The following is a 24,046-nucleotide window of genomic DNA, read 5'->3' on the forward strand; positions in this document are numbered from 1 at the left end:
CTGTTCCTCAGCCATCATAGTTCCCACTTCCGGGTGAGAGCACAGTGCCTGATGGGGCAGAAACAGTTGCCGGGTGGTGCTGGGTACAGCCTCACCCCTCCTTTGTGAAGGTCAGCAGACAACCCTTTGGCGCCTTTCCGCGAGTTGCATTGAGCAACACGCCATAGCACAGCAATCATGGACCCTGAGATCAAAACGGTATCCGGACCGTTGTCAACACCTCGCGTACTCTCGGTGCTGACTATACTGAATCATGAACTGCAAATGGCAGGAGGAGAGGAGGAGGCAGCTATTTGCTGGAGCAGCTGAGGAGCAGCGATGACTGAGATGGAGGCAGAATTCTCCATAACTGCTGGCCCCAGCGTTTTGGAGCTACTGCTATTAACGGGCATCTTCTACCCATTGAATGCCGAATTTGGGCCGGAGAAACAAGCACAGACTGGTGGGACCGCATTGTTTAAGTGTGGGACGATTCGCAGTGGCTGCGAAACTTTCGCATCGCGTAAGACACTTCCTTAGAACTTTGTGACATGCTTTCCCTGCCCTGAAACGCCAATATATACCTAACATAGGAGAGCAGCACACAGGTGAGAACAGAGACTGGCAATAGCCCCTCTGGAAGCTTGCCAATGCCAGACAGCTACCACGGTTCAGTTGGAAATCAATTTGGAGTGGCAAATCTACTGTGGGGGCTGCAGTGATCGCAAGTAGCAAAAGCAATCGTTAAGCTGCTGCCTACGAAAAGGTTTGACTCTGGAATTACGGCAGGTGATAGTGCGATGGTTTGCTGCATGGGTTTTCCGAAGCTGTGGGTGGGACCAAGTAAGTGGAACCCATGATCCCTCACTTGGCTCCCAGAGCGCCAGGTGCCCTCAGTACGTGAACACCGCAAGGGGTACTTTCAATGGTGCTGCAGCACTGGTACCACAAGGGACGTTCACCCCATCCACGTGGGATGGCCAGGAAGGGTTCATTGACGCTCCGCAGTTTCAGGAGCCACTAGTCTGTTTAACGGTTAGTGCAGCAAAGGGAATACTTCCCAGACCAGAAAATCACGTTGGGATGTGGAAATGCTGTAGTATGTTACTTGGCGACCCAGCCCTACCCCTTGATGCCATGGCTCATGAACCATACACTGGCAGCGTGCATGGTGGTCAGGAGCTGTCAAACTACAGCTGACAAGTGCCGGATGGTGGTAAATGTGCCATTTGCCGTTTAAAGGCTCGAGCTGGAGACATCGATCATACTTACTCGCTCAGCACTCAGCCAAACCCAATGTCCCGCTTGCTATTGCCTCTTGCTGTATGCTCCACAATCTTTGTGACCCGACAGGGGAGAGACCTTTATGGCTGGGTGTGGAGGCTGAGGCAACATGCACCTGGCGCTGATTAAGAGCAAGCAGAGCCCCCAGGGCTATTAGAAGAGCACACATGGAGGGCGCTGCACATCAGAGAAGCCTAGAACAAGATTAATCAGCAGGCCTCAGGGGTACTGGTGTGACCTGTTTGCTTCCTTTGAAGACCCTCCGCAACTTGATGGACTTATTGAGTGTAAGCAACCCACCTCCCTTTTGATTACAGGTTGGCGAAGGAAATAAATTCAGTCTCGTTTAAAAATCATTATTATTTCATTAAAAGTAATTATGCATCTGTTAAAAATCATGTGTTTTCCTTACTACTTTTCCCTGTAAGCAACCCACTCCCCCTTTCGATGTATCTTTATTACAAAGGAACTATAAAAAAAGGCAGAGAATTAGGAAGTGTATCCCTGGCTGCTGTCTTGGAAAGGAGGGAAGGGAAAGGCCATTAAGCACATTTGTAGCGTAATTACAGCCTTTTACTTGAACTCTCCAGGGAGGTGGAGGAGTAGGCGGGTGCAGAAAGCCTGTCCCCACGCGTTCTTACACGTCTGGTGAGGAGATATTGGACGTGGCTGCAGGGATGGTTATACAGGGCTGCACGGCCTCTGGCTACGCGCTGCTTCCTCCTGAGAATCACTCATGCGTTGGAGATATCATATTTGAGACTGCAGCAAGATCTCAGCGTTGCATCTCCGCCAACGCTGGTCTTTCCTCCTAGCCTCTCAGATGTTCACTGGCATCTTTCCTGTACTTTGCTATAACCTTTACATCCTTCCATATCATGTCTGTTTATCCTCTCATTGAGTGTTACTTCAATAATTCTGCGAGACATTCATCTCGCGTCTTCTTCTTCCTCCGCGTATCAGAAGCACGCTCGTGATGGCATAGGACTGTCAGAGAAATGTTGCGCTGCATGGGGGTAGGCAAACTTCATGGGTGATAAGTATGTGGGAAGATACCTTTTAACAGAACAAGTCTAGTACTCTTCTTCACAAAGAACAACTATCCACCTTACAGAGCACATGTGATCTCTTAACAAGGTCGCATGTTTTTGTATCGTAAGATATCATGGTGGCACACGACACATGACGCAGTTCGGGCAACCCTACATCCACGCGGCGATGGGTAAGTAATGGCTTAAAAGTTTGACTCGTCCTGCGTTCATATACAAGTGATTCATTATGATGCCGTGCTCCTGTTAAGAGGACCTGCAACCAAACCCCCCTCTTTCACATCCACCAACAGCGCATGCTCCTATCATATACTAGTCGCTGCTTAGTGGCTCACCCTATACTTCACCACCCCCGAGGGCTGCTGCGCTGCGGAAGAATCCTGCCTTGCTCAGACGCTGAAAACACGTCGCTATCCCTCTTCCATCCCCTGCTCTGCGCCAGTAGCAAAATCGCCCATGTCTGCCCCCTAGTTACATTCCTGATTGTCTACAAGGTAACAATGGATGATATCTCTCTCCTGAAATACCACCGGCAGGAGGCAGACTCGTTTGTTTCTGCAAATGCCTTCAATGCCTGCTCAGTACCACAAATGTTTGCAAAATGCATGGCGTTTTGACAGTTACCTACTATGGGGAACGATTAAGGCTGCCCTTGGCCAGAAATGTTCTCATTATCATAAGGCTTTTGACTTCCTCACGATCGATCATGGGATTAAGTTTGGAGGATTTTCGGCTCCGATCCCAGACCATGTAACGAAACTTTTCCTCTAACTTAAGGGCTTGCGACTGCAGCAAAAGCCTTGGGTGTGCAATGCGATCTAAAAAAACCATCTTGTTTTAAATTCCGTGTTTGATACATGAATGAAGGGACACTTACCGAGGTCGCTTCCTGGCTTTCACTTTCTGGGCTTGTCGCTTGGGAGCGCAGGGACTGTAATATCGGGCGGTCTTCAAAAAGATTCTGGCTGTTGGGTTACGGACTGCTGTGTTCTCTCACCCAATGGTCTTTTCATCCTCATCTTTCCTCTCCATCTTCCCCCTCGCTACAATCCTTCAGAAAACACTTGATATTGTTCAATCCCAGAAGTCGTGAATCACAGACAGGGTGGGGCACTGGAGCGCTGGAATCCCCACAATTGCATGTAGATTCAGATCGAAACGGCTATGTTTTCGGCTTCAGAGCCTGACCTTCCGTTGCTTCTCTTGGTTTTCTGGTAGCCCTGCCTAAGCTCCTTTTCTTTTACTCTCGCAACTGCAGGGAGGTCCCTGCTGTGCCCTTTTTTCAGCCATGTAGACCTTGAATATTCTTTCAAAAACTTTTTCATTTCGTCTTTTGGAATTGCAGTGCTGTGAGCACTGAGTCCTCACTCCCAGATAGCGATCAGATCCAGAACCTCCCTGTGTGGTCCAAGTGGGCTGTCTTCTCGATTTCAGGAGACTGCATTGTTACCAGTGCATATGAGCTCTGTGCTCCACCTGGTTGTGTGCTGACCCTACACGGGCTGGACAATCAGGAAATGAATTCGAAAAAGTCGCTGTGGGATTCGGCTTTTCTGTTAGACCTGGCTGCAGTTGCATTCACATGTATATGTGCCGATGCTTATCATGAAGTGCCCTGTCAGCAGGTTCATGAAACTCAAAATTGGGATGGCTTCACTTGAGATTGAGCAATCGCGTCCCTTCTTGTTTCTACAAAATTGAGTGTCGCCTGTACTGCATAGCTACCCACAGTGCACCGCTCCTGAAATCGATGGTAGCTTTGGACCATGGACGCAAACAATCGATTTCGTGATCCCACTGTGGACGCGCTAAACCAATTTTATTAGATCTGTTTTGTAATATCGGTTTAAGCTAGTTCGATATAATCGTGCAGTGTAGACGTACCCAGAGTATGGGCTCTGAAGGCAAAGGGAGACAGAGAGGACATAGAGCAGTCCCACATCTTGTCCAACAGCCCTGTACTATTAAGGAAGATGAAAGTCGGGGGCTGGAGATCATGAAGATGGAGTGGAGGGAAATGATCCCATAGTTGGGAAGCATCTTCTAGACAATGTCATGGTATCCTCACACTGAGGATATCCCTGTTGGGGGGAGGGTGGGGGGAGATGGGATTCTAATTATTAGGAAGACGCAGGCAATAACAGTGGAGGGTCAATTTTTAGAAATACAGATAGTTGGGTTTGTGATGACCAGGAGAACCACATGGTAAATTGCTTGCCAGGTAAGAAGGTAGCAGAACTGCCCTGTTCTGTACACTTCCCCATGAGGCCCTGATATGGGCCATGGTCAGAGAGATGGTCAGAGAGAGGATACTGGGCTAGATGGACCTGGTCATACTCAGTATGGGAATTCTTATGTTCTTATGAGGCATATTTGTTTATGCAGCACAGCGATGGCAGGACTACAGTTCATGAATTTAAACTGATAGCCTCAAAGTGACTATTTTATGTGATGAAATTTTAAATGTGTTATTAAATTGCCCAGATGCTATGATGGTAGTTCATAAAGATACCAGAATAAAAAACAGAACTGCCCTTCCTAAATGAAGATAGTTGATATCAGACAAAGACGAGATCACACATTCGTTTTTACCCATGACTTAAATTGTAACTAAATCTAGGTTGCAACAGAGGAAGGCTAGTACATTCAAAAACAATGGCAAATGTAAGCGATAACTTCTAGCATGTTGTGAGACTTCAGTTGTATTGTTAACCACTTCAGTATTACATGGAATACCAGGTAAAATACACTTCCAGAGCTGACCAAAGTACCTTGTAAGTGCCACTTTGAAACATTAGAGAGACATGGTGGGTGAGATAATATCTTTTATTGGACTAACTTCTGTTGGTGAGAGAGACAACATTAGTTGGTCCAATAAAAGATATTATCTCACCCACATTTTCTGTCTAGTATCCTGGGACCAAAGTGCAGCTACAACAACAGTACATACAACTTTGAAACACTGGCATTCCTGTGCTACCATTATGGTGGCATTTAAAGAACCTTTCTAACTCTTCTTAGCTGTGGTGGCACTATGGGTGGAAGGGGTGACCACTGAAAATTTATATTGCATCCATGTGTTCATCATCTGTGCTAGCTAAAAAGGGATGGGTCAACTAGAGAAAATAAACTGACCTTATTCAGACCCTTTCTGAAATTAACTAGACAAAATAAGAACTGATCTGATTTAGATGTTTTCTGAGGTTGAAAAAAGCTTGACTATCTTTGCTTTCCTATTGCTTTTCATTCTCCTAAATCCCTTCAGGCTCAGTCAGGACTAGAAGCAGAAGTGCCAAAGCACTGCATTAAAGGCTAGGCTTTTTTTAGGAGTCTTTGGTGTCACCAGAGGCTGGAGGTGGTTTTGTAGACCTGACTGGTCTCGATGACGTTTGGATACACATCCAAACTTTTGGTTGCTAATGAATTCTGGGAGCCTTTTGTAGTTTTCACATGACTACTAACTATACAGCCTAAATCCACAGATTTTTATACTTCCATATGTGATCTAAAATGGGCTGAGGCTGCATCTTAAATAAGGAGATTGATTTCCCCTGCCCCCTTTTTTTAAATACAGTGCACAGGAAATTTGCTTTCTGTTACATGTGTGCAAACACGCTGTGTAAAACATCCAGTATGATGAATGATAGAATACAGCACATTGTTCCCTTGGATCAGCCTTGAGAATAACCATACTGTTCTCTTTCCTGCAGAATACTCACAAGACTGCTCTGTGGTCAGCTACATAGATTGGAAGGGCAGGGAGTTTGCTGTTTTAGGTTGTTCATCTCAGAGGAGGTGTTACACTGGAATACAAAACAGAGACTTTTTCATATTTTTTTAAAAAATTGTTGGGTGTTTTTTTACAGTGTTTTGGTGCAATAAGCAAAGAAAAAATACTATATTTGCAGTGAATTCAGTCATTCATGACGGTAGTTTTGATTCCTGTCCTAAAAATGATCTATACGCGTTGTGATTTTTCTCCGGAAGGTTATTGTCAGGGCTCTGAATTTGGGTGCAAAAACAGACTAGGAAAAATACACTGAAATGACATGATATGACCTGAGGTTATTAGCCTCTTATTATGGAGAATGACTCAGGCTGAGATAAAGAACCATAGCATTCCTTTGACTGCATGAGGACAGATTATTACATTCCTCTATTCTAGGTTACAATTGATATGAAGCAAAACTCTTTTTCCTTTGTAACAGTTTGCCTTATGGGTATATTTTGCATCAGAATAGGAGCTGCTGTATCCATTATTAATTATTATTATTGTTGCTTATTATTTGTATTATGGTAATGCCTAGCAGTTCTAGTCCTCGATCAGGGGGATTCTGTTATGTGAGGTGTTGTACAAAAGGCTGATTGGTTGATTCTTAAGGAGGCAAGGACCAGATGTGGGCTAAAGTGGCTGAAAGACATTCAAAACCTATCTTTGAAACAGCCCTTAGCCTTTTACAGTGCAGCGTGAAGGGAGATGTATTTGCAGAGATTTCAAAGCTGTTTCTGAAGAACTGCTGCTGCTTGGTTTTACTGTATTTGGGGTGATTTGCAACCGTCGCCTGGCACTGGGGAAAATATTAGTAGATGAGAGTGAGTCCACTCATGCTTGGGGCTGGGAGGGAATGGTTCATGAGGACTTCCCGCTTGAGGCACTAGATCATCCACATCTCCTTTCACAACACTGGAAGTCCGTTTCCTGGAAATATTGTCATAGGAAAAGAGTAACCCAGGATGGTTAAAGACACGTTTCCTATCATGTAATAAGCATTATTCTGCTTTATTGTAGATAACAGCTGTTGGAGGGCATCTGAAATTTACCGTCTCCTATGAGCTCACAGGGCAGGAAGAAGCTGTTCAAACAATACTGGAGTCTGATATCATCATAGAGGTAAAGTATTTCCATTTCCAGCAACAAACTTTTGTCCATCTCTTCTGTGTACACTGAAGGCTAATAGCATTCAAAAGTGAGCAGGCGAAACTGACATGTAAAGGTGTGTCTGCAGCCAATTTACAGCAATAAATAAGGATCAGAGCTTAATGACTTAAAATTAGGTAGGCAAGACTAAGTACCTCTACTAATGTTAGAAAATATTGTAGACTACATTTGTAATGATGAGCAAGAAAAATGAAGAAATATAAAACATTTGTTGATTGAAATAGCATTTGCAGACACTTTAAACCAATATAACACTCTAAACATCTGGGCTATATAGTATCATGTATACTGTGCTTCAGTGGGTTATGTGGATTTTCTCATACCTAAGCAAAGCCATGCCACTGGGTTCCAATTGGGTTACCTGGATTTTGCATGCACTGACTTTGTGCAACATAATTCATATCAGGAACATTGGAAAATCCAGTGCATTCCTGATATAGACTGTTCTTATAAAATATGTTTTACGTTCTTCTTTATACCAAATATCTACAATGACACAGCATCTTTTCTACCCTTTTTTATATTTAATTATATCCCTAACACATTGATCTCTCTAGGGAGCTGGCTTAAGAATCAGCACTTCAAAGGAGGGCATTCACCTGCAGCCATTTGAAGAACACACTGAAGAAGTTGTGCTGAAACCAGACTTATTTACTGTGCACGGCACTGACTCTCCAGTCAGCAAAAGGGAATTCATGACTGTGCTGGCAAATATAAAGAGGCTCCTCATAAGAGCCACATTCAGCTATGGGATCGCTGCCATCTACAGGTAGATGTGGGAACTGCCATTTATGACAATGTTCTGCAGGCTCTCTGATGAATGCTTTTATTTTCTCTTTGTGCAGGGCTGAGGTTGGTGTAATTTAGAAGGATGCTTATTGTTATTTTTCCTCAATTAAATCTCTAACATTTATTTAAGTCTTAAAATTTTCAAATAGTTTGCATTTTTCCCATTCTGACTCTATTTTTTGGCTTCTACTGTCAAACCCACAACAAAGTGAAATCATGTGGACTATTAAAGAGAGAATCACAATTCTATAAATAAATCTGTTTTGAAGCACTGAAATTCCCTTGTATATGATAAGTGATTCTGACGGCTCATAGTGCTGAGATGCCTTGGATATGAGAGGAAGATCTTAATTTTTGTTTCCTCATTTAAAGAATAGACTATGCCAGGATGTTCAGACCATGCATCAGAGAGGTGTCCTTTAGCGCTCAACATGAATAAAAACCAAATTGACAAAATGTAGCTAGAGGGATTTTTTAAAAAAAATTGGCATTGTATCTACAACGAGGTAATCCCAAACCTTTCCCCCTGATTTATGTCAGATTATTCTACTGTCTGGTCTTCTTAAAATCAATGGTTTCATTTGAAGTCTTCTGAACTCTTTCTATAAAATGAATGATGTATGCACTGAGGAACTTTATATGAGCTGGCACAGCAGCAATCCCATCTAGGTAGCTGCAGTGTGCAGTCTACAATACCTATAAAACTCTGTGGTTCAATCTATAAAGCTAGCATTGGATTTGAAATTTCTGTTAGTCCATTAGTGGACAGTGCAGGTGGGCCAAAAGTCAGCCTGGTTCCTGGTACTGTAGATTTATGCTTTGTTATTACACTATTGCTCAGGGACTTGAATCATGTTTGTAAAACTTGGTACTGGAATTAATTCCAATTTCTGTTGCATTGTGGTTTTCCACTATGGGGTATAATATCTGAAGTGTAGACTAACCCACAGACCAGTCACTTCAGTGATCTAAACCAACTGGAGGTAGAGGGAGCTGACTGCACTCCTGTGATTATTTGCCTTGAAAGAAATATTATATGAAAGAGGAGAGTAATCAAAATCTCTGTGTTGCCCTGTTCCACTAGAACACATTCCTAGATATAGTACATGGAAGCATCTCCTAACATTTCCAATACTTTCCAATTTCACAACTTTGCTTAGGGAGCTCAAAACATAATCATTTTAAGTGGTATCCAGCTGAAACATGGCAAATAATTTGAAAGCAAATAAATACCGATTTTGCAACTGTGTAGAGTGTCTTAAATCACTAAAGCCATTTTTTAATTCCAAGTTGGTTAAACAAAGATTCCAACCTGTAGATGTTGAAATGCAGGTCATGGCAAGCATACAGCTTGCTGACATCAACTTTTGTACAGATGTCCAGGGATATTTGTCCCTGTAACATTTGCTTCTTTAATCTCTTCGTTCCTTTTCTCCTACTTTGTTACTTCGGACACTTTTCTGTGTCTTGCTCCTTTAAACTTGAGAACAAGTTAAGCTGCAAAACTTGGTTCTAGATCTAAATTTTCTTCAACTTAGTGTTTGGATCTGGCATTTTAGTTTGACCCATTGTGGAGGAGAGAGCATGCCACCAGGTTTAGCTCCAGATCCAAACTTCAGCAAAGGTCAGGGGATTTCAAATCTGAGCATCTTGGCATGGGCAGGTCTCCATTTAAAACTTTCTCCTACAAACTCCCAAGTACTGTCTAGAGTCCTGCCTGCCAAGTACCAAGCTTCCACTCCCCTTTTGATTCCCTAGTCGTCTTCTTGACAGAGAACTCATTTTAGCATTTAAAGCTAATATGCTGATTCATAAACTGTGCCATGCAGATTAAATATGCTAGCTAAACATTGTGAAAAGATGCATAGACCCCAAGACTTTCAGAAACATGGTAATACTTTTCTTATAAGCACTTTTTCTCAAAAGCAGATCTCAAAGCACTTTATAAAAGAAGGCAAATATTATTTTCCCCATCTGTAAAATGGGGGCCACTGTTGAAAGGACTTACATGGGCATTCCAGAGGCTGCTGGCAGAGCCCAAGACTCCTGATTCCCCATACAGTGCACTATCCACTAGGTCACACTGCCTCCTCTTTAAAGGAAGCCCCTTTATTGCTGAGATGGTGCAAAGCATTTTGGGGGCACTTGAAAGTTTCATGGAAAAAGGAACCACTCCGCTGAGAAGTATCCTTATGGAAACTCACCAGGAGAACATATGGATGGGTCAGAATAAAAATCTCTAATAAGTGCTCTGCAGGTTTGTGGCAGTCTCCCTCCGGTTGCAATGGGATTATGGTTGGAAATGCAGGTCCCACAAAAGCTATGATAAAAAAAGTAGCTGTTAGTCATTTAGAAGAGTGTTCTCTCTTTTTTTATTGTCTTTGGCTGAAAATTGACTTTGAGTTACTCTCAGTCCATATCTCTCACCATCTCTGTGGATATTCTGCCTGCATTCACCACAGGCATACTACTCCTAATCAGTGATGATGGTACAGCCTCCCTTTCACACACAGCAGTGACTGGTAAATCTGTGATCCACCCATTAGTATTGTTTAAAGTAGCTTTTTGTGTTTGTTTATAATACCACCAGTATCATGCAAAGCCTTTCAAACTCTGAAGATAGTAAACCATGATAACAAAGAGCAAGTTGAGTGCCATCAGGGTGCTCAGTGCTGTACAATACAGAGGAAGACATGGTGTGAAACCTATGCTCTCACTGAAGTCTATGGGAGTTTTGCTACAATTTCACCCAGGACCTCTGTAATGAAGTTGATCTTTTGCTGTTCATTACATCACGCATGTACGGCCAATTTCCAGTGAGTGCCTAGGTCTGACTGTGTTATTTTCTGTTAGATTCCATTTCATTCTAATAAAATACTGTAGGCTCTGGGGCTATGTGGTAATACTCTTTACTATCTTGCAAAATACCTGATTCAGTTCTCAATTGGCTGAACACTCAATAATAATCTTGCACATTAAAATAAACTTATAATATTCTGTTCTCTCCCTAAAGGATTTGGCTAAACATCAACTTTATTTCCCATTCCCTTGGCCCTACAAGTCTTGGGAAAAATCTTGAACAGTCTGTGTGCTTTGTGTCACTCAGCAGTGACTCTTCTGGCTATTTAAAAACTAGTGTTGATGGGTTCTGAAGGAAGTCAGACTTCCCCAGAAAGCTCAGATAGCCCCAAGACTAGGAGTGTGAAAAAAGAAAGTGTATGTGTGAAAATGTTCCTTGGGTGTGTGACAGAGATGCAGAAGTCCCCTCCATCTGGTAAGCATTTGAGGGTTATTAGGTTTCTCCAGTGGGTAAGTTCTACCTCAAAACAGTAGCAGAAATTCAGTAGCTTTAATACCCTATTCTTTTAAATAGAGCAAATATTCAAACTTCTAATGACATCACATCTGCAAAGATTTTCAAGGGTGATTTGATAGTTTGTGTTTGAGAATCTCTCCACAGAGAGAGTAAATGAGTTGCACAAAGTCAGACAGAACTGAGAATTGAACCCAGGTGTTATGAGTCCCAGTCAGCCTGAGCCTTAACCAGAAGATCATCCCCACCCCCCTCTATTTTTTATCCTGACAGAAGGAAAAAAAAAAGCCATAAAAATTTCAATATCATAATAATTTGAGGATACTTCCAATTAATGTGTAATGACTCATGTGCCCTTGACTAAGCAACAGCATTTGATCTTGAATGTCTTGTGGATTATTTTAAAGCTAGGGATGCAGTTATTACTCTATCTCATGATTAGGAAATGTCCTCAAATTAACATCTAAATAAAAGCCCATTTAGAGAGGATAAAAACATGAGGAGAAGAGTGAAATGCAGCAGACGGTTTGAAAGTGATTGTTGCTTTTCTGCCTAAATGGGGAGACTCTATTAGAGCTGGTGGAATCTTTCAAAGTGATCGAACTTTTAAATGCATCTGCTGTAGTTAGGCAGAACTGAAAAGCTCCATTGTGTCATGTTACTTAATCCAGTATTGTTTAGACTCTGTTCCAAGGAAGCCTGTAGTAATAACACTGATTCTTCACTGTTAATATTTGCCATTTCAGATAATGTAAATGTGGTGGAGACTGAGATGGGCACTGGAGAGCAGTTCTAGAAATCCTGACCAAGACAATGTATTACTTTCAATCTGAAATAGACTCGTCACTAAAATAGAGGGGAAAAGGATGGGAAAGGCAAAGCAGTGGAGTCCCCTAAGTATACAGAATTAGCTAAGAGACAAATGAACAATGCTTAGGTCAGTACCTCATGTTCCTTACGCAGCTGATGTGATTCAGATGCTTGCCATAGCAGGCAGTAAACTATGCTGATACTGTCTGAAATGTCTCCTTCCTTTTTAATCTTATTTTTATTTAGAAGTCAGCAGTTGCCTGCTGACAGTAACAGTCATCTTAAATATTTGGTCTAGATGGTGAATCTCAGATTGTTCATGTATCTCCAGGATCCAGTGCTCCATTACTGCCAGCATTATGTATTTTAATGAATGTAGAATGGCACTGAGGAATAGAAATTACAACAATGAAGTCGAAAAAATGCACTGCAGCTTTCTTCAATGAGTAACTATTTAACACTAAAAACTGTTAAACACATTAAAATCCCATTTAGCAAACAGCAGAACCTAATGAAAACTGGAAGTATTCGGTGAATACAAGTGTGGAATAATATTAGGTGAAATGTTTCTGTGCAATGGTTTCTCATTGTTCTAAATTATATTACACAGAGCTGGGAGCAGACCAGCTGTAGTCAATAGGCAAATGAGATTCAACATTTCACTGGCAATTTTTGTTTTGTTTATAGGGCTTTCAATCTAAATTCTTTGATTTATTCTGTGCCTTTTTCTAGCTTTTCAGTCATGTTTCTTTAATATCTGAAGGGCTAGGGATTGTTCACGGAAAGTAGATGTAGTTGCACAACTGATTTGTAGCAAGGAGCAGGGTAGAATAATGAAGGAGAGAGGGAGCTTGCTGGAGACTCAGGTGTGAACTCAGCTCACCCTCTCGGGGTTGAATTTTATTGCAGGGGTTCTAGGTTTTGTCTGAATTGACCCCACTTTGGCAAAGGTCTCTAGGAGGGGGTGCGGGCTCTAGGGTGGGGCTGGAGATAAGGGGTTAGGAGTGCAAGATGGTGCTCCAGGCTGGGACTGAGGCGGATCAGGGCTGGGGCAAGGGGTTGGGGCATGGGAGAGGGTCACGAGTTCAGGATCCAGGTGGCACTTACCTCAAGCAACTCCCAGAAGCAGTGGCATGTCCCTGCTCCGGCTTCTGCACGGCCAGATGGCTCTGTGTGCTGTCCTGTTTGCAGGTGCTGCCCCGCAGCTCCAATTGGCTGCAGTTTCTGGCCAATGGGAGCTGTGGGGCAGCGCTTGGGGAAGGGGCAGTGTGCAGAGCCCCCTGGCTGCTTCTACGTGTAGGAGCCAGAGCAGGGACATGCTGCTGCTTCTGGGTGCTGTGCGGAGTGGGGCAAGTCCCTGACCCCACTTCCCGGTTAGAGCTCAAGGGCCGGATTAAAACATCTGGAGGGCCAGATGCGTCCCCCAGGCCGTAGTTTGCCCACACCTGTTTTAGTAGCTATTCTCCCTTCCTTTCTTTTCATCTGTTCCCCTCTTTCTCTCTGGGAGCAAATCATATATGCCTGGTTGGGGAAATAGATTTTTTTTTTCCTGTAGAAAATTTTGACTGTGTGTGTGCATTTTTTCAAATCAACATTTTTTTTTCAGTTTTTGGCAACCAAAACACCAAACCTTTTTGTTTGAAAACCAAACAATTTTCAGTTTTTCAGTGAACACTGATTTTTTTTTCACAAAAATTACCATTGTGTCAAAAAAATCTATTTGCCTTTGAAAATGCAGTGCAGTGGAAAGTTTGCAATCACCGCTAGTAACAAAGGCCTCCTTTAAGGGTGCTAAGTGAAAATAGGTCAGCTGCACCTCACTAATTCAAATGGAGTACCTCTGAGCCATAGGTGTAGTTTGACTTCTATATTTGTGGGGAGGAAGCAGCTCCAGTTAGGCCAATGGGGCCACAGGTGTGTGTGTGTGTAGGGGGATATTCTGTGCCTGTCCCAGGTTGCAGTTTTCAGGGGCAGCAGCCTCCTGTCCCCTTCCCCTCCCAAACTATGCCTATGCTCTGAACCCGGGCTGAGAATCAGCCTCACAAATCCAAGCCTGCTATCTGCCAGAAGGATATCTCTGAAACAGGGTGCAGCAGGGATGCATGGTCCCTTCCAGGACTCACCAAAAAATTTGCATAGTCTGTCACAGTGTACAAGGAGATGGGGTCACTTACAACTCAAATTAGTATTAAAATAACTGTCAGCTATCATGATGTACTTTCTTGATTTGCTGATTTATACGTTTTTGAGTGAAAGTTTTTTAAATAATAAAAATAATACTTAAAGTTTTGCCAAATCATTTATGGAGAGCACAGAATATTGGAGCATTTTCTCTGACTGGGTAAAATGATGATTATTTGACTCCTTAATTTTTTCAAAGGAATAGAAAGAAAGTTACTGGTGAGGGGTTTTAGAGCTAGTTGCCACTGAGATAAATATAAGCCATATTGTTGAGATGCCAAAACAATTCCAAGAGAGGTAGACTTAACATTTTCTTTCAGTTTTCTGCTGCAAGATTATGGAAACAATCGAAACTTCCTGTGTGTGTCTCTTCTCTTTTTGTGGCATTTGGAGAACTGGAACTAATGATTCTTTCTCATGTGCAAGGTATAGAATTCTTCCTGCACAGAGCTGATAAGTTGAAATCTTTTTCAAAAGGGCAAATCTGCAGAAGAAAAATGTCCTATAATCAAAGCTCAGTAATGTAATGTTTTAAGCAGGAGAAAGTGATTTCACAGTGTAAAATTCTTTGCTACTTCATTTACGACAAGCAGGCTATTTATATGTACCTCTGTAATGGAAGCTAAAGCATGTAACTTGCCTGCCAAGAATAGCCTTCCTCCTACAGATACAGTATTGTGAGTTTTCAAGTGTGTGCTGACCATATTCTTCTTCACATGATGAACAGAAATAGCTACAAGCTTGCAGACATTAGGCTAGGAAATAGAGACAGTGGATAAATATGAATGCCTTCCTATATTTAAGCAAATAAATGAGAAAAGCACACTGAGTCTCCCCTTTTAGTTGCATGCAAGTGTACTTTTATGCCTTCTATATTTGGTTTGTGAGTTAACTATTTTATTTTTGTTAATCTAAACTCAGGTTGAGTGGGGTTAGCCTTGAAGCTGCTGATCGCTATTCAACTGGTAGGAAGGTGGCGTCTGGTGTGGAGGTTTGTCAGTGTCCTCCAGGGTATGGTGGTACCTCCTGTGAAGTGAGTATCCATGTGGAGCTGAGAGATATATCTCAGTACAAATCACTTGTGCTAATGCCGCAGTCTATTGGAGCTGCCTGTTGATGCAACATACCAATTGAGCCATCCCATTTAGTAGATTCACTTTCGCTTGGATTTTGGATCGAATGGGAAATTGCTGCTTGAAATTTCAAGTTGCAGTCTGGTGGTGGTGGTGGTGCTGGTGGTGGTCGTTGTTGTTATTCGAATATTACAATTTTCAAAGTTCCCTAAGTATTTACAAAACATAACTTTTGGTTCCCAAGTGCCTCTTCTGTAAATCTGGTTTGGTCCCTTGTGTAGTTACCCTAATTCAAAAGCAATAGACTCATTATATTTGATAGTATTTCAAAGATGACATTTTAGACCTTAACAATGATTTCCACATTATGGAGTGGAAAAGTATTTCTCTAGAAAATTTTTTTGTGATCTTCAGATCATTTGTTTTGCGACTGCAAGATTTAGAGACATTACACGTGTATGTAAGATATTGCTTGGCAATAATCTTATAATTTGTGATCATGAGCTGGCATCAACCATTATCAGACTTTGGCCATGTCTGGATTACAGATGTCTGATAGCATAGCTATGTCAATGAAGGAGATGAAGAGGTGTGATCACTGACCGACATAGCTGTGCCAGTAAAAGCCCTAAAGTAGATACAGTTATACAGCAAAACACATTCTTTCCGAAGTACAGCTTGTTTCCATCTGTGGGGCCAGAATTACCTATTCCAGCAAAAGGACAGTTTTGCTGGTATATGCTGCATCCATGCTGGGAACAGCTTGCTGGTACAGTATACCAGTATAGCTATACTGGCAAAGCACTTGTACTATAGACTTGGCTGCAGTGTAGTCATGGTCTGAGTGTAGCTGAATTCCCACTTTTGTTTCCCCTGGCTCTTTGCATGAGAACTGTTCAGGTTTTTCCTTTTGCTCAGTCTTGTTGAAGGTTAGAGGAGTAACATACACATGCTCTCAGAACATGTGTATGTTCATACAAGCTCGCTAATGCACCCTTAATGCATGCACACACACGCACTTATGCTTAACTAAGAAAGGCATGGCTTGAGGTAGTAGATTGGAGCGCAAAAGTCATCAAAAGCTATGCCTCTAAGGAAATGGTTTCAAACACCAAGATGCTCTGCTTCACAAAACTACAAACAATATGCCATTTACACAGACACTCTAGGCATTTGCTTGTCAACTCTCTTTTTCTTTAAATCACCCCATGCTTATATACGATATTTAGGGCTTTGAGTCTTGTTTCATGCCAAATGCTTTTGCTTTTTGCTGCGGCTAGTAATACTAATCTAGAAAGAAGACCTAAAGGAATTCACAGGAGCTCATATCACTTCCAAAATGATATAGATAGGAACAAAATCAAATGAGACCATTGCTTAGCTAGATAGATGCAGCTTTTACAGCCTGTCTCCAGTATGTACAATTACTTGGGGAAGCACAACTGGCTGAAACACCATTATTATCCTGGACACTCATTCTTCTGACTCCACCATTACTCTTTTTAATTCAGACCTTAACTTTGATCTCAAGGCCAGAAATTTTAGAGGCCCCTTGACTGCAGTTGTGTCTAATTCTGCCTACTGCCAACTTTGGAACACTGGCAGAGCTCCTACTTACCCTGACTGTGCTGAAATTCTGACTCATGCCTTAACCATGTCTCATCTTCATATCCTAAATCCCTATCTTCTGATCTCCAGGGTGTTCCAGCCAGACCATTCTCTTGCTCCAGAAAGTCAGACTATATTACCCTCATATTCTGTCTCCACATCCAATTCACAGTTATTGCTCATTTGCAACACTCCTTATGGATTTAACATACATAAAGGCCTAGATTCTACAATTGACAGTACATGTGCAAATGGCTGCACTGTCACAGAGCCCTAGTGGAGTCCATGGGGCTCTGCGTGGGTTCAGCAGTCTGCCTGTGTTCTTTCAATTACATAATTGGAGCCTTTTTGCTGAGCAAATAATGTGCTGTGGAAAATTCTGTTTGACAAGTTTAGCCTTTATTCCTGCTGACAGAATGCCAGTGAGCAGATCGTGATTTCCTTATATTTATTTATTGTTGTGAGCACTCCCTACTAGAGATTCAAAGTCTGAGCTGTGTGCTGGCTAATTGAGATTGGTCACAAAAATCACAAGGTATTGTTTCTGGTCCCTGACTGGATGATTATGACTCTTATAATCAGGAGACATGAGAAGGAGCTGGTGGGGCTTTGAATCTCCCAGGGAGTATAGCAGTTGAGAGAGTACAGTTAAACAGGATTTTAAGAAACTTTAACTTCTTTCTTTCTCTGCAACATTGGGCCTTGCCCAAAGCTTTGTTTCTTCAGAACTGAGGCTACTGTAGATTTACTAATATGGTGCAGATTTTAAATTTAACTTTCTCTCATTCTGTTTATACAAGGCAATTGCATATGCATGTACAATACAACTGATAAATAGGCACTACAGCAATATAAATAATCACAAGAAGAAAAGTAGTTCTGAAAAGTGAGGTCAGACCCTTGTCTAGATCATTTAGTTGCATCCATGTTAATGCTCTAGTGAGGTGTTTGGGAAATCCAGTTTCCTTGCTATTCTAGAAAGTATCCAATCCCATACTGAAGATGTCACCATCAGGGAGAATAGTCAAATGCATGAACTTAAATTTCACTTTCAACAAGAATTTGGGCAAGGAAAATTGTTCAGTTAAATGTTCATGGCAAGAAGCATGGGCACAAGTGAATCAATTTTTAAAAATCCAAAAATGTTCATGCTTGTGATAATCACCTAGTTCTGCCCAAGTCACCGCTCTGACCTTATATCCACCTGTTTCCTTGCATACTCACTCCTCCCCCTGGCCTTGGCTTCTTGCTGACTTCTCTGCCAATCTTCCACTGTGGGGAGTCAGTGTCTCACTTACCTTGCCATGATTATGTGGGAGTCAGTGCCCATCCTCTGAAACAAAGTAATTTCCTCTCTTTAAATCTCATCCCATAAACTCTTTCCATCTCTTCGGTGCAGTTTCTTCAATTTATGCTTTGAATCTCATCTTGGATGTCCCCCACCAAACCAGGCTGGGATAAGGCATCCACATCCCTTGAATGTCTGAAAATATCAGCCTTAAATAGTACAACGTGGTCCTTCAGACTAGATTAAGTTTCTCAAGCAAATTAAAAACTGTATATGCAGTTTATAAAGGAGGGAAATATTAGAACATAGAAGGTGGCTGCTCAGGAACCTATTGATGTGTCTTGCACAGCAGGAGAAAAAAAACTTTCTGTTTATTAAGGCTTTTTGTTCTTAATTTGACATCTACAGTTTATCTTGATTAAGAATGCCTAGCCAAAAACAAAACAGCAACAAAAAAACCCATCATCTTTTTCTGGAATGTTTCTCAAAGAAAATCTTCCTTTTCTAATTAATCTTCAAAGCTATCTCATGTTATACAGGAACATGACTAAAAACCATAAAAATAAAAAGCAACACCCCTTAAAGGGGAAATGAGATCACTTGTCAACTGTAGGTTGTTTGGAAAACATTTTTTAAAATGTAGGATAATTTTATTATAAATATCTCTGTTTCTGTAAGGCTACTCCCACCTTATATAAGGCTGGCTCTCTCCAAGGTCAGTATAGTATGTCATGCACCTATTTACAATATGCAAAATCCTTGGATCACATGAAGAACTTTATAGAGGAAGAATAGTTTGTGAAAACTGTAAAGCCATTTCTGAAATATATAGTAAGACTGCTGCCTGACATCTTATTATGAATAAGTGAAACTGCTGAATTTTTGCTGATGAATCAGTTATAAGATATCACCTTTGCCAAGAAAAATCTAGTCATGCATTTATTGGATCTAAATTTAAAGTAAATAATTTCAGACGTGAAACTATTATACATGCATGAAGAAATAAAATTTGCAGATAAAGGAGCATGCTTTGTTTTCAACCTATGTTGTAATTTAATGCAGTCTCCTGTTAGACTTGGAACAAGAAAAATTGAAGGATATCTTAGTTGTATATTGTTTGCAGTTAAGCTTCTCAAAAAAGGTCCTTGCTTTTTTCTCTCTCTCTTTCAGTATTTTGTCTTCTGGCTATTTTTCAAACTGTACCTCTTGCTTTGACGCTGTCATATTTCCATTCTTCATTTCTCTGCTTTATTTTACCATTTCAGAAGAAAGATCAAGTTAATGCTTCCTCTAATCTCACACCTACCAATAAAGCTAAGGTCAGTGCAAAGCCACAGTGCCAGGAAGAATAGCTTTCCAGAAATATTTCAATATTTTTAGACGTTTAGCAAAATATATTTTCCAAGCCTGTGTATCAAATTCAAAACTGTTTAAAAAATAAAGTCATACACTAACTGACAAATTTGTTCTCTTTCTTGCAGTCTTGTTGGCCTAGACACAGACGAGTGAACGGCACTATTTTCGGTGGGATCTGTGAACCATGCACATGCTTTGGTCATGCAGACTTCTGCGATGACATCACAGGAGAATGCATAGTAAGTGCTGCTGCCTATGGGTAACCTGACTGGTGGCACCAATAACTGCTCGATATACCAATACAATTGAATTAACCACCATTGGGACCTCAAGTACTTGAGGAAAAAAAGCAGTGATTTGACAGAAGAGATCTTTATATTGAACTGCTTCTAAATGCCCCTATATCAGGATAAAGTAGCTTCTGCAAATAAAGAAAAAAGAAGAGTTTGTTCACTTTAGTCTGAAGTGTTAAAATAGGATCAACAGCATATGATATGGCGTGATGGAAGGGAGCAAAGTATATCAATAAGCTTTCTATGCAAGATTTCCCATCATCTCCCATCTCTGCCTCCTGCTGTTGGATTATTCTGTTTATTGTCTGTAGAAGGTAACTTTGTAAATTCTGTTATAATATGACAAGAAGGTATTGTTGCTGGCTTCGTCCTCCTAGCTTCAAAGAAATGCTTAATAAATCAGGAAACTTTTTTTGTATTTAAAGCATATGGTTCAGAGTAAATAGAAGCCATCATTTTTCTTGCAGAATGCATATATTCACTATAGTTCCCAGCTAATTCAGCAATTAGGTCCACACTATTATCCAGAACAATCTTACCCAATATATAGCTGTTTCCACCCTGCTCTGTAGCCTTTTGGAATGGGAGAATTACGCTGAATAGACTGTTCTGATTAACTCAAGGGCATTTTAGTTTTATATTCTCTGACATGGCATGAAGCTTGAAACAACATTTCTCATTTCATTAGTCTTGTAGAAACACAATTTGAATCGGTGCCAATTTAGTAGGATATCATACTCTCATTTCCCTGTAGAATTTCAAGCAGTCTCCGTATTGTGCATGTTTCTAAATGTTCCCTTTTCTTTCCTTAAGAAAAAGCTTCTGGGAAAAGTCCAAAATGAAAATTCAGGGTTTTTACAATGTAATTTGGCATTTAGAATTACCGCTGGTCTTCCTGTTTTCCCCCATACAGGATATTTAATTGCCTTGCAGTATAAAACAAGTTAGCCTTAATCTGTGGATCAGTGGATTTTTCAAATTGCTTTTCCATGAATAGCATTTTAATTATACAGTAAGTCTTAAAGATGTACCTAGGAAAACATAACCCTCCCGACAGTTACATTTTGAATCCTTCACTTTAAATGCAATGAGAAAAATTCATGACTATGCTAATATGGGTTTGTCTTTCCTTACACAGAGAGGGAGAATTTAGCATATTACTGATTATAGCTCCCAGCCACAATCTCTGTAACATCAATATGGGATAGAGTCAGTTAAAAAGAATGAAAAGGGAAGGCTTGCCAGTGGGTCAGTGTTTAAGGCTCCAGAAGGTGAGTCAGCAGCTCTGAGCTATTTTGCTTAGAAGAGCACGGCTGACTGGATCCACTTGCTCAGCCAAAACAACCCAATAACCTAGGATTTCTCTTCATTTTTCTCTATCAATCATTCACTTACATTCTTTTGTGGGGAGTGACGGAGTGTTGTGGAGCTTTTGTAGTCCAATGATTTTGATGTTCAATAGTAAATCAGTGACTGAGATTTGTATAGGTTCCCCATCAGATGTCCCTAGGAACACTACTGTGAGAATAGCACACTAGTGAAAAGGACTTGGAAAATACCCAGTTGAAAAGAATAATAATACCTAATCTATCTACATTATCAAGCATTTATGCTGTGCTCATCACTGTACTATCTGTGCATGTACTGTATCATTCTGTCAAGCGAGAGGGCACAGAAGGGCTTAACAGTCTGTCTGGGGATTTCTTGTGGCTTCCATTAAGTGTACTCTAAGTGAAGTTAGATTGGTTAGTATCCAGGCAGACTGTTAAATGCTGCTGTTCAGTTTGGATCCTAAGGCTTTTGAAGTGAAAGAGAGAGAAGTTTGAGTGCTGAAAGAGAGAAATGTTTCACATCAAAGGCATTCTTTCTATTGAGATTTACACAGCCTTTTGGCCTCCTTATTATAATTCATGGTGTTTTTTCAGTAATACAACAGACAATTTAGGCAGCTAATTTACAGATATGATACTTCTTTTTACTCTTCTTAAGCTTTGAAATGTGGTTGAAAAGCAGCTGAAATATGTTTTTGACTCATGATAAAAGCTCAGATCATCTGCTCCAGCACAGACCTGTATAAAAAGCTCATTTCTAACGCACATCTTGCAATAACCTGCAAAGCCCTTTGATCCCCAGAACAACTATACAGAGAGTTGTGTGCTATATAATTCACATTACCATTGTGATATACATGATAACTGCTTTGGTAAGCAGTGCAAGTTCTAAACATGCAGAAATCCTCTTTTGTAGTGGTACGAGAGACAGTTACTATGTAGTATTAGGAGACTGGTTAAACCTAGTCCTTGTGAAGAACAAAAGCACTCAGTGGCATTAATATTCGCTGCAGCTTACAATATTTGTAATGGAATATTAAATCCCCACTAGTAAGTTAAGAGAAAATAGGCTGTCTGAGATTTTGTTTTGAATTTATTCGTGTTGGTGATAGTATGGTTACCAGACTCCTCTGGGAAACTGGCCTTCATTGTTTCTTCAATCATCTATAAATGGGGCACACACCATGAGGATCATAGCTAGGAATAGGCAAGGATTGGAAGATGGCTGGAAGGATCATGGTGGCCAGAAATATGCTAATTTAATATCTCCTCTCACTATCCTCTGCTAGCTTAAAATAACAATGGGCATGACTCTCTATGACAGAAATCCAGAGGGAGGGCAGCAGTACACAATCGTTCTGCTCTGGCAGGCTAAAGGGGCCTTAGTTTAAATAAGACATAGGTTCTTAGTATATAGCGGTGTTAATGTTTATGCATTAGTAAAGTTATCTTGAGGATTTGGGGTACTCTGTACTCTGACAGAAATTTTATTGTCTGAGCTCCAGGACAAACAGTATAATACTTTGAGTGCTATCTGAACCTTAGATATAACATCCCTGGTACCTATTGGCAACATTGTTATACTGTAAGTCATCACCTCATCTGGTCCTGGCCACTTTCCTATTAAATAAAATCCATTTCTTGAACATCACTTATGGCATTCATGTTTGCCTTTTTAATTTACTGCATGGTTCTTCAGCCTAAGTTTTTTAAAATAACTATGCACATCTGTAACATCACATATGGCATAGAGCTACTATATCAATTTACAGTTGTTCTGTCTTTGCATTTCACATTGACTGCAGTATTGTGTAGGATGGAACAGATGCTGGTGAGAAAGGTAACTGGTGGATAGGTGTGCTAAAAAGGAAGGCTAAAAGAAAAGAATAGGTACTTGAAAATTAAGTTGCTGAGCTGAAGATGGAACTTCAATACACAGCAGGAAAGGAAAGATTTGTTCAGCATGGGAGGCATTTGTCTTTACAGGTCATGTAGGAAGTCAAGAAATGCCAGGGTAGATGGCATGTTAATTAAATGATACAAGGTAATATATTCATCTGATGTGCCTGCTGGTGGGCTTTTGGATTCTGGCAAAAATCAAAGAATTTGCAAATTTGTGTATGAATTTGTAAATATTGTATGTATACATCATTTAATGTGTAGCCCACTGATAGACATTGGTAATAAGGTACTTTTGATGCTGAATGTGTTTGTGTAAGATTCCTTTATTACTACTAAAGCCAGTCACAAACAACTCAGGAATAATAAAACACTAGGTCTTGACAACATTCCCACTGAATTATTAAAAACAGAATGGAATAAGGTAAATCATAATGTTTGCAAACCCCTTTTTGTTGGTTTGGAGATATGAAAAAATTCCAGAAGGATGGAAGGAGATGGTAATATATCTGATTTTGAAAAAGGGATACAAAATGGAATGTGGGAACTATCATTATATATCCCTCCTCCTTACAGCCTATAAAATCATGCCTTTGATACTCTTAGATAGACTTACTTTGTACAGTGAGGAGACAGAAGGAAATTGTTGTTGTGGATTCTGAAAAAATAGATCCACTGTGGATGAAATATTTTCAGTTCACCAGGTACTTGAGAAAAGATGGGAGTATGATCACAACACACAAATAGTTTTATACGCTTTAAGAAAGCATATGAATCCCTAACAAAATCATAAGGATGGGATAACTTGCATTTGTGGTTCAAAAAGTAGAGTATGAGTAGGAAGTGAAATCCCA

General features: G+C 40.8%; 1 protein-coding gene across 4 annotated transcripts in view; it reads left to right on the forward strand.

The window, feature by feature from the left end:
* The window catches only part of LAMA2 (laminin subunit alpha 2), a 490,975-nt gene that overhangs the window by 283,425 nt on the left and 183,504 nt on the right, over nucleotides 1–24,046 (forward strand). For all 4 annotated transcript variants that reach the window (XM_075063935.1, XM_075063936.1, XM_075063937.1 and 1 more), the window contains exons 13-16: nucleotides 7,102–7,203; nucleotides 7,809–8,020; nucleotides 15,266–15,377; nucleotides 19,795–19,908. In XM_075063935.1, coding sequence (XP_074920036.1) covers nucleotides 7,102–7,203; nucleotides 7,809–8,020; nucleotides 15,266–15,377; nucleotides 19,795–19,908 — 540 coding nt within the window. The remainder of the gene's footprint in view (nucleotides 1–7,101; nucleotides 7,204–7,808; nucleotides 8,021–15,265; nucleotides 15,378–19,794; nucleotides 19,909–24,046) is intronic.

Source organism: Chelonoidis abingdonii, chromosome 3, assembly GCF_003597395.2.
Source record: "Chelonoidis abingdonii isolate Lonesome George chromosome 3, CheloAbing_2.0, whole genome shotgun sequence".
Lineage (NCBI taxonomy): Eukaryota > Metazoa > Chordata > Testudines > Testudinidae > Chelonoidis > Chelonoidis abingdonii.